Source organism: Oncorhynchus kisutch, linkage group LG28 (genome assembly GCF_002021735.2).
Source record: "Oncorhynchus kisutch isolate 150728-3 linkage group LG28, Okis_V2, whole genome shotgun sequence".
Taxonomy (NCBI): Eukaryota; Metazoa; Chordata; class Actinopteri; order Salmoniformes; family Salmonidae; genus Oncorhynchus; species Oncorhynchus kisutch.
The window spans coordinates 12,681,079-12,691,852 of record NC_034201.2 but is presented as its reverse complement, the minus strand read 5'-3'; the positions used below and the strand labels follow the sequence as shown (position 1 = coordinate 12,691,852).

General features: G+C 39.3%; 1 protein-coding gene across 2 annotated transcripts; it reads left to right on the top strand.

Annotated features, from left to right (window-relative positions):
- The first annotated feature begins 3,178 nt into the window (after nucleotides 1-3,178).
- On the top strand, nucleotides 3,179-8,911 carry LOC109873464 (LIM/homeobox protein Lhx1). Of its 2 annotated transcripts, none has more exons than XM_020465120.2 (5): nucleotides 3,179-3,933; nucleotides 5,174-5,397; nucleotides 5,900-6,174; nucleotides 6,788-6,953; nucleotides 7,420-8,911. In XM_020465120.2, the coding sequence occupies exons 1-5, from the start codon at nucleotides 3,764-3,766 to the stop codon at nucleotides 7,791-7,793; spliced, it is 1,209 nt and encodes a 402-aa protein (XP_020320709.1). In that variant the 5' UTR covers nucleotides 3,179-3,763; the 3' UTR covers nucleotides 7,794-8,911. The 2 variants fall into 2 exon arrangements, with proteins under 2 accessions (XP_020320709.1, XP_031663322.1); XM_031807462.1 differs by having other exon boundaries at nucleotides 3,183-3,933; nucleotides 5,933-6,174; nucleotides 7,420-8,906.
- The last annotated feature ends 1,863 nt before the right edge of the window (nucleotides 8,912-10,774 follow it).

Here is a 10,774-nt window from a genome sequence, read left to right as displayed (position 1 = left end):
GTCAAAGGAGGGTAACATTAGGATTCTAGGGGGGATGAAGAGGGGGGGGGGGGGTGTAGGATTATTGGGCATCTTTCAGTTCGGTGGAGAGGGGTGAATTCTGGAATTGAACATCTTGGTAGCCTAAATGTAAATCTTAGTATAAAGTTCAAATTCAGCCTGTTATTTTTGACAGTAGGTGTTCATCAACAGATCCTTTCTGGGAATAAGATCTTCATATGTTTATGAATAATATCACATTTGATATAAGAACTGCATGCATTGCATATTGTGATTTGGTACTTGAAGCAGGTCTGACAGCCAGGTCTTTCCCATCAGCCGACGCTCATTTCTCTCAAGTGCACAGGCCTTTTCTCTGCTTGCATCTCACATGCATCTATTCAAATATATCGTAACCAGGGGAACAGCAATGTGTTTGAAATGATGGGGCCCCAGTGTACTGTGGGTTTGGGTGATTTGCAGGTTCTCACAGCCTCTGGGTATAGGATACAGAAGGTAGACTTCAGCACTCAGCCATCCATCAGCTACAGCCACAGCCATTTGAATAGACCCTGTGCGTGTGGAATTGATTGGTCCAAAAATAAGAAGAAATACAGTTTTATTATTAGTGCTGAGTTAACCTGAGACTGCAAGAATAATAGTTTTCCAGAGTCCCATAAATCATTTCAGCTGAAAAACAATATTTACAATGTAAGACTATTGAATATTGACTGCTGAATGTGTGAACAGAATTAGGCCTATTCTATTTATGTTTGAGGTTTTTTACTTATGGTGTGTGTGTGTGTGTGTGTGTGTGTGTGTGTGTGTGTGTGTGTGTGTGTGTGTGTGTGTGTGTGTGTGTGTGTGTGTGTGTGTGTGTGTGTGTGTGTGTGTGTGTGTGTGTGTGTGTGTGTGTGTGTGTGTGTGTGTGCGTGCGTGCGCGTGTGCATGCGTATGTGTGAATTACACTATCAATTTACATCCTTGAGTTCAAAATGCATGGGCCTCGCACCGACCCTAAATCCTCACCAGACCCTATCTCAATGCGCGCAGTGCAGGGACCACCGAGTTTTGCTTATGCATTAGCCATTCTTTTCATCTGCTTGACACATCCCCAACATAAAACCGCAAGGCGGTGGTGAACTATCTCTCTCCTGGCGAAAATAAAGCGTCGCCTCTCTCCTGATCTATGGGCTATAACATTAAGCCCGTCCACCGGTAGTGGCTCTATCTTCGACAAGGTCTGTACTTTCACACACACAAGGCTCTGAAGGAGAATGGAATAGGTGGTGATTCTCATGCGCGAGTCCCCCATAATCTACTCCACTCAATCAAGTTCTCTTGTGCCACTATTTTTGTTCTGAAGACTCAATGCAAATGCAAACATATATTTTTCCTCGCGGATTTAATTAATATTTTCATGCAAAAGATCATTACTTACAGCTTGTTTTCATACCTGATGTTTTTTCAATCTTATGATAAACTGCGTACCTTTTAGCGCAGACTACACTAAAGGTCGTAGGCTATTTGATCCAGTTAATTCATTATTATAGCCTACCATAGCCTACAAATGTATAAAGGCTGCTCACGTACACTAGCTTATACAAATAAATAAAAAATATGAGTAGCTAGGCCTACAAGAATAGACCTGGATTTATATTTCAGTCTGAATGGGACGATATCACAACAATTCCAGTCGTCCACATGGTTGATTGTTTATACATTTCCCTGGGCAACAGATATCAGGAGCGCGCAGGGCTGTGGCCGGTGGGAGTCTGGGCATGAAAATCCGCTATCTCCCGGTTCCCAGCCCAGCAGACTGTCCCAAGTGCATTGCCCACTGCGCGATAATATCTTTCAGGGAGCGCCTATCGCTAGACATTATATTATAATCATTATTGATCCTTCTCTTTCACCAGAAATGTAGAATAAGCGCAGGGAAACATTAATCTATAAAGCTCGTGTTCAGACTTTCTAGAGCCCTTCCCTCCCCTCATCTGCAGAGGATGAAGTCATGATGATTTGTCATTTCTGTCACGGCGCCACAGTTTTATTCTCAGGCGGCAGGCCTATAGGCTACTCTTTCGCTATGTTGCTTTAATGCAGTATTATAAAGAGACCTTTTGGAAAACAATGCAGGCAAATAAAATGTACACAGAGTAGACCTAAATAGTGAATAAATAATAGCCCCAATTGACTATAATAATTAACAATGTGTTGTAGTCGATAGCAAGGTTATAACAATTATGTTATTCAACTCTAGTTAGACAAAATAAAGGCTACTCTACATGTTGAAGACATCAAAATATAGTCATCAACGATCATGCTCATTTCAGGAGGTTGAAATTGGTTTATTCTGTGAAAAACATGCAGATACTGTTTGAATTTAAGAGCCATATAATGAAACATAAATGAAGACAATTCATTTTTTTTAAAACTATTTGTGAGTTTTTAGTGTCATACAAACTAATTCTTAATGTGGGGTTTAATAGCCCACTTTAGTAATGATAAAATGTAATTATCATCCAAGTCTGACAACACAAAGTAGTCTACCTCTCGTTTTGCCTTGTCCTTTTGCCACATTTGAGGTGGGTTGGTTTCCTTTCAAAGACAAGTGAGAAGTCTGTCACATATTTCGGGTGTTTATTCGTATGTTTCTAATTGAACAATCTAAATATCTCTGTGTCAGATATACATATCCGTTTTATTAATCGATCTGTGAACTTTAGTGCGTCCGCGTTATTCACTTTCTTTCCTCTCTAAAGGCGTGAAAACAAACTATATAGGCCTATCCATAATGATAGACTTCTAAGTGATATTTACAAATAATTTTAGGCGAAAACGAACTTCGTTTCCTCTGCCAAAATGACTTTAAGCTACAAGAAAAGCAGTTGTTTTCATGAAATACTACTGTACCTTATTAAATGTATCTTATCCGGAGACCCTAGCTGCGCATCGACCTGGAATAGGCTATATGCTTGCTTTATCGAGGGAAAATTGCTTTTCTAAAATAATACGACCGTAATACGACCGTTTCAAAGATATGGGGCAATAGTCCTCTGTTCCCTATTAGTGGGTCCGTACGGCAGAGTTTAGAGGGCACAGTAATTGCCACTCCAATAGCAAGCTGCTGATAGGTGTTGTTTCAACATGACGTCAGGAGGCTCGGATAAAGGCTAGTTCTTGCGCTTTCAGAGGCACGCATATTACTGAAGCTTGGACTAAAGAGTGCATTATACTCGAAGAATCGAAGGAATATTACAGAATTTACAAGAAATTTAACAGATTTTATCATATTTGTTGTAGCTTTCTGCTTTGGCAGTAATCATTGGCTGTGTGGCAGTTATGTATTCGTGCGTAATTGTAGTGGCATGATGCCTGTTCAGATTCACTGAATCATATTAGCCTACGATCGCTCCTCTCGGCTCATCTTGATGGACAAGGGGCGGCCTTGTTGCTCTCAAGTTTGCATTCTTGCTTGTGAAATGTATTCACTTTGTTAAATTATTTGTTCGTTTTTGTTTTTATTGATACTATTTTGTATAGCCTATGGTTGTCCTGTGCATGCGAGAGGAATGCAATCATATTTGAGCTCACAGGATATGATGATGCTAACTCATTGTTAAGAGATTCGTCTGGATGAGCTGCATACTCTGGATTGTCGAAGGAGTGGATTAGAGCAGGTCATTTTCCAAATCAACAAAGCAACCAAGGAGACGCATCGCTTTGATTTGGGACAAACAGGGAAGCCGTTCAACCTGGGAATTGCTGGAATTATCCAAACATGGTTCACTGTGCCGGCTGCGAAAGACCTATTCTGGACAGGTTTCTACTCAATGTTCTGGACAGACCATGGCACATTAAGTGCGTGCAGTGCTGTGACTGTAAATGCAATTTGACAGAAAAATGTTTTTCACGGGAAGGGAGACTGTACTGCAAAAACGACTTTTTTAGGTAAGCACACCTGGGCGCATGGCTTTCAATATTGTGAGGAATAGCTTTTGCCTCTAATGGGTACCAATTAAGCAGAACTATGCAAATGAACAACAGATGATGTAAAACACAAGTTTTAAATTACTAAATTCTATTGCAAGATTATGTTTTTGCTACATGGTTACATGCTTAGTGTCAATTTAGAGATAGTTTAATCTATCCTCATGAGCGACATAAATTTAACCAACCAGAGACAGGATGCCCAGATTATGTGTGGTGATCCACCAAAAGCTGATACATTATAAGCATATATCACCATGTTCTGTGACGGATTCAAGGAAATCGTCCTTTGTTTACAAGGAAAGGCTGCCAGACAAGCGGGGATGAGAATTATGCCAGGATTCTTGACGGAAGTGTATCCCGCCTAAGTTCAATCAGTCGGCGCACACCCGTTTGTTTGTTGAGACTCTAGTGAAAATGTGATAAGTGGATTTGAATAATAAATCAGCTTGAAAAAACACACACTGCAATCACAGACCTCCAGTCCACACGCGTTTGTTAACTATTTGAATACACATATATTTACATAAATAGGCCACATTGCAAAATTGAACAATTAAGTGTGGCTTTGTTATTTTCAAGCATTAAATAGGATGTATTTCAATATGGACAGTTTTTTAAAACATTTTTTTTATGAATGTTTGAACTATCTCCATTCAATAGCCTAATAATAAACGGTGTGGCCTTTCTTGAATAATAGTTTTAGGTAATCATAGCTATACAACACGTAGGTCTAAATATAAGATATATATATATTTATTTATAACAATTTATTTAGCCTAAAAAACTAAATTAGGATATTATATTTACGGTGGTTGAATAACTGGTTATCTGTGTGAAATAGGCCCACGTACAATGAATATAGCGGCTGGCTTTCGTTACCTTGCAGGCAGGCCCAACATCAGTGTGGCCTGTCATTTCCAGATCAACGTTTAAAATAAGGCATAAGAAATTGATATGTCATTATAATCACTTGGAATCTCATCAAGAAGATTTGTAGCGTAAAAATACTGAAAATACAGGTATTTTGCGTCATGAAAAACGCACGTCATTTGTGTAAACATCTATAATTTAGCCAATAACGATGCCACGTAGTTGGTAATCTGATGTGAATATTTTCTGTAGCTCTTTGCTGCTACTCTGTCTGCCCTGCAATGTTAAGTCGCTGATGGTGTTTATTTTGTTGCTTTCTTTCTTTTAGGAGATTCGGCACAAAGTGTGGAGGTTGCGCCCAGGGGATCTCGCCCAACGATTTGGTTCGAAGGGCAAAGAGCAAAGTGTTTCACCTGAACTGTTTCACGTGTATGATGTGTAACAAACAGCTATCCACCGGAGAGGAAATGTACATTCTAGATGAATTTAAATTTGTTTGTAAAGAGGATTATCTAAGCAACAGCAACGGAAAGGACACAACCCTCCTCTCAGGTATGGAACATAACATGACTTGAACCACATCACAATTAGGAACCTCAAACCCGTGTTTATATTTCTATATATTTCCGAAGCCTCTTGTAAATCATTATTTTCTCATTTTTCCTTTTGCTTTATATTCCATTTATAAAAATAAAAAATGTAGTTCGAAAATAATTATGTTAACAGCATCCTGATAGGCCTAAAACAGTACAAATCTAAACAATGTTGTTGATGACAATGAAAAATATAAAACCTAAAATATTATTAGGTCTATAGGGATGATAATTTATTGTTTTCTTCATTAATGTTATCATCACCATCAATAATAATAGGACTAAAAGTAGTTGGTTAATATGCCTATTGCCTAATGCTAACAATAACAATATTAATAATAATAATATCCTAATATTGATACTGTATTCTTGACGCTTATTTTTGTCTATTTTTTTAAAGAGTATAAAGACATAGGAATACATTTCAAATCATTTCATTTCGTGTTTCTTTCATCTCACAGTCACGACTTGCAGTGACCCAAGTCTATCTCCAGATTCCCAAGACCCACAGGATGATAGTAAAGATTCGGAAATCGGACATTTATCCGATAAAGAGGTGGGCAGCAATGAAAACGACGAGCAGAACGTAGGGGGGAAACGACGTGGGCCGCGAACCACCATCAAAGCCAAGCAACTGGAGGTCCTCAAAGCTGCTTTCGCGGCCACGCCAAAACCCACCCGGCACATCCGAGAACAGCTGGCGCAGGAGACAGGGCTCAACATGAGAGTAATCCAGGTAAGAGTCTATTTCCCTTTAGTTTATAACACATGTCAAATCAGATAGATGTCTATTTTCAGTATTCGTATTCGTCTATGAGAAAGTATTTTTAACAATGGCACCTTCGTCAATAATGGCAGAAGGCAAGATATGCAGACTGGTCACCACAAAAGTGGTGCAGATGCACACATTCTCCTGACGGTCTTAATGCTTTATGACATCTATCTATATGCATATCAATGCAAATGACTCTGTTTTCTGATTTTGAAATTAGCCTATTCATTAGGTATCATTATGTTGCAATTGTTGTGGTAATTGTGACTGAAAACCCTATAGGCCATTGGTTGACAACACATCTGTAAATCTATCCTATCAATTCACCTGTAGCCTGTAATTTGAGTTAAATCCCTGGTATTCACGAAACAGACGATAGATAAACTGAGGGTTAAAGGTCACTAAACAGTGACAGGTGAGCCAAGGACCCACATAGGTATACTAGATCTATATAGGCTAATCACGTCATGATTATTAAAATGGCATCTCACAACATCAGACCAGCTGCATACATTTTTGATGCAAAAAAAAATAAAAAATTTCAATCATCTCTTTTCGTGTTATTTGTGGTGTGCAGGTATGGTTCCAAAACCGGCGGTCTAAAGAGCGGCGCATGAAGCAGTTAAGCGTGCTGGGTGCAAGAAGGCACGCGTTCTTCCGCGGTCCAAGGAGAATGAGAACTCTGGTCGACCGACTCGAACCCGGGGAGCTGATCCCCAACGGTCATTTCTCATACTATGGTGGTAAGGTCTTGTATATTGATCATGGTCCACCCAAATAACTTTGTGTTTAAAGATGATCCGATTATAATTTTGACTATGAGAGCCATTCACAGGCATCTATGTTAATCCTTCACTTTATTTTAATTCCTAATATGATTCATTATTCAGAGGTGTTTTAATGCATTTTCTATCGATTTTTTGGGCAATAGGTTTAGGCATTACTGTGTGAATTAGGCTACATTTCAAATTAACATACGTTTTTTTTCGATTATAGGCAATAGTTGTCATTGTTTTAAGTTATTATAATACTGTCATCCTGAAAGTCACTATTATGTCAAATTATATACTACAGGAAATGTATTAGTTTGACTTTTTTGTAATTCAAATGACATTCTCGTGGCGTTGTACCAGTATAATACATTTTGGTATAGTTTTATTTTCACCACACAAGCATTTCTCATAATTATTCGGGTGTATATTTTTGCAGATTATCAGAGTGAATACTATGGGCCTGGAGGAAATTTTGAGTACTACACCCAAGGCCCCCCATCGTCACAGGCCCAGACCCCAGGGGACCTAGGCTTCTCCTCTGGCCCTGCTGGCACCCCTTTAGGGGGCATGGACCATCACCTAGCTGGGCATCACCCATCCAGTGAGGTGCAGTGCTTCAATGACATCATATCTCACCATCCAGCGGACTCACCTAGCCCAGAGCCCAACGGACCTGGGTCAATGCACAGCATCTCCAGTGAGATGTGTGGCCCCAGCACACCCTTCACATCACTGTCCCTCAACGGCAGCGGATACAGCAACCAACTGTCACACCCCTCCTCAGAGATGAGCGAAGGCACTGTCTGGTAGCCCACAAGACATCATGAAGCCAAGGTTAACTATTGACTTAGGAGGCAAATTAAGTCCCGAGCAAGTATCCTTGTTTAATTTATATTATTTATTTATTCATTCGTTAATTAAATGTATATGCATTTAATTTATTGCCTGTCTCCAAGTTCCTGTACTGCTGTGTTGATGTGGCAGTTTTATTTAAAGATACACACAGTAACAGTCTAGACTCCAATGCAGTCATATAATGGTGAATACTGTATGAGCGTTCAGCAGATCTTTTGTTTTCATACGGTCTCCATATCAGATCAAAATTATTTTTGACCAAAAGCTTTTACGATGGCTTTGGTAATTGTGCTTATTTCTCCATACATTTTTTGGTTTCTCTGTATATTTCTGTGTTTTGCCAAATCCTAGACAGTTTGCCTTCAAAAGGAAAACTTAAAAAACTGTTGTATAACCCTTTATTTAATAGAAAATAACTTGTATTTTAAGATGAAGTCAACCTTCAAAAAAAAAATCGATGGACAATGGTTTGAGGTGGACATAGAACAGTCAACTGTTTACGTATATATTTACAGTACTTCAGGGGTTTGAATATCAGCATTGTTTGAAACCTCTCGATTCAGATGGAGAACATCTTTCAAGCAACAAACCAAACTTTTGTATTTATTCTATTTATATTATGGTCATGGTTCCTCACTGTGCTAGTTTGTATTATTGTGTTTACTTTGAAGAAATGTAAAAACACAAATAGACAGTTGCCAAATAAGGATAAAAGCACAATATTGTAAGTGCTTTGTATCATCAATTGCTGAACATACTACAAGAAATGTAGTAGCATTTTTTAACCGAATGAGTTACATTGTAGAACTTTCTTTCATGAGGATGTCTAACGTTGAAAGACTTCATGCAGATCACTGAATTGAACAACCATTGTGCAAAATGCTTTATTTTGTGTCATGAAAGTCCCAATGATTAAACATTGATGGTCAAATATGCCACCAGCAGCTGCTATATTCTTGAAATATCAACTCTCGTATGATGTATTTTATTGTTCTGATAAACCTAAGCTTATGTGATCTACAGTGCATATAAGACCATTCACTGTATAATAAAACATGTTGAAAAAACTGTGAGATTTGTATTTTATTTATTTATCCTTTATTCAACCAGAGAAGTCCCATTAACATCTACATGTCTTTTTCAAGTGAGGCCTGGCCAAGTAAGCAGCATATAGTTACACATGAGACACAACATAAAACATTACAAAGAACGTACGCTAAAACAGTGCAAAGTGTATAAGATAACTTAAAAGTGCATGGTTAAAAATGTGCAATCTGTGGTCAGCAGTCCCCCTTTCATCAATCAGAATAAAGTGATCTAGTTGTAAGTTTTTTTGCTAAGGGTTTCAGGGTGATGGGGCAGCAAAGCTAAAGTCACTCTTACCAAACTCAGTTCTTCTGTTGGAAACATTATATAAAATACATTTCTTTGATCTCAGATGGTAATGTCAATGAATTGGTAGGGTGAGTAAAGGGCTTAAAGTCCTGTCATTTAAAAAAAAAAAATATTATCACTGTATGTCTAATAAATCACTGTGTGGGTTTATTTCATGAAAATAACTCCAAATGTAATTTTAATATCATTTATTTCCCTGAGCCTCCTTTGGCCATATAAATGCTCAGTCTGAATGTGTGGGCATTGGGAAACAAATGTGAAGATATTTACAGTGCATTCAGAAAGTATTCAGACCCCTTGACTTTTCCCACATTTTGTTACCTTACAGTCTTATTCTAAAATGGATTTGAAAAAATCGGCATCAATCTACACACAATAAATACTCCCATAATGACAAATCAAAAAAGGTTTTGAGAAATGTTTGCAAATATAGAGAAAATAAAAAAATGAAATGTCACATTTACGTAAGTATTCAGACCCTTTACTCAGTACATTGTTGAAGCACCTTTGGCACGATTACAGCCTTGAATCGTCTTGGGTATGACGCTACAAGCTTGGCACACCTGTATTTGGGGAGTTTTCTTCCATTCTTCTCTGCAGATCCTCACAAGCCCTGTCAGGTTGGATCGGGAGTGTCGCTGCACAGCTATTTTCCGGTCTCCCCAGAGATGTTTGATTGGGTTCAAGTCTGGGCTCTGGCTGGGCCACTCAAGGACATTCAGAGACTTGTCTCAAAGCCACTCCTGCATTGTCTTGGCTGTGTGCTTAGGGTCGTTGTCCCGTCTGAGGTCCTGAGCTCTCTGGAGCAGGTTTTCATCAAAGATCTCTCTGTACTTTGCTCCGTTCATCTTCCCTCGATCCTAACTTGTCTCCCAGTCCCTGCCACTGAAAAACATCCCCACAGCATGATGCTGCCACCACCATGCTTCACCGTAGGGATGGTGCCACGTTTCCTCCAGACGTGACAGTTGGCATTCAGGCCAAAGAGTTCAATCTTGGTTTCATCAGACCAGAGAATCTTGTTTCTTATGGTCTGAGAGTCCTGTAGGTGCCTTTTGGCAAACTCCAAGCAGACTGTCGTTATGTCTTTTACTGAGGAGTGTCTTCTATCTGGCCACTCTATCATAAAGGCCTGATTGGTGGAGTGCTGCAGAGGTTGTTGTCCTTCTGGAAGATTCTCCCATCTCCACAGAGGAACTCTGGAGCTCTGTCAGAGCGACCATCGGGCTCGTGGTCAACCCCCTGTCAAAGAACCTTCTCCCCGATTGTTCAGTTTGGCCGGGTGGCAAGCTCTAGCAAGAGTCTTGGTGGTTCCAAACTTCTTTCATTTAAGAATGATGGAGGCCACTGTGTTCCTGGGGACCTTCAATGCTGAAGAACTTTTTTGGTACCCTTCCCCAGATCTGTTTACTCGACACAATCCTGTCTCAGAGCTCTACGGACAATTCCTTTGACCTCATGGCTTGGTTTTGCTCTGACATGCACTGTCAACTATGGGACCTTATATAGACTGGTGTGCGCTTTTCCAAATCATGTCCAAT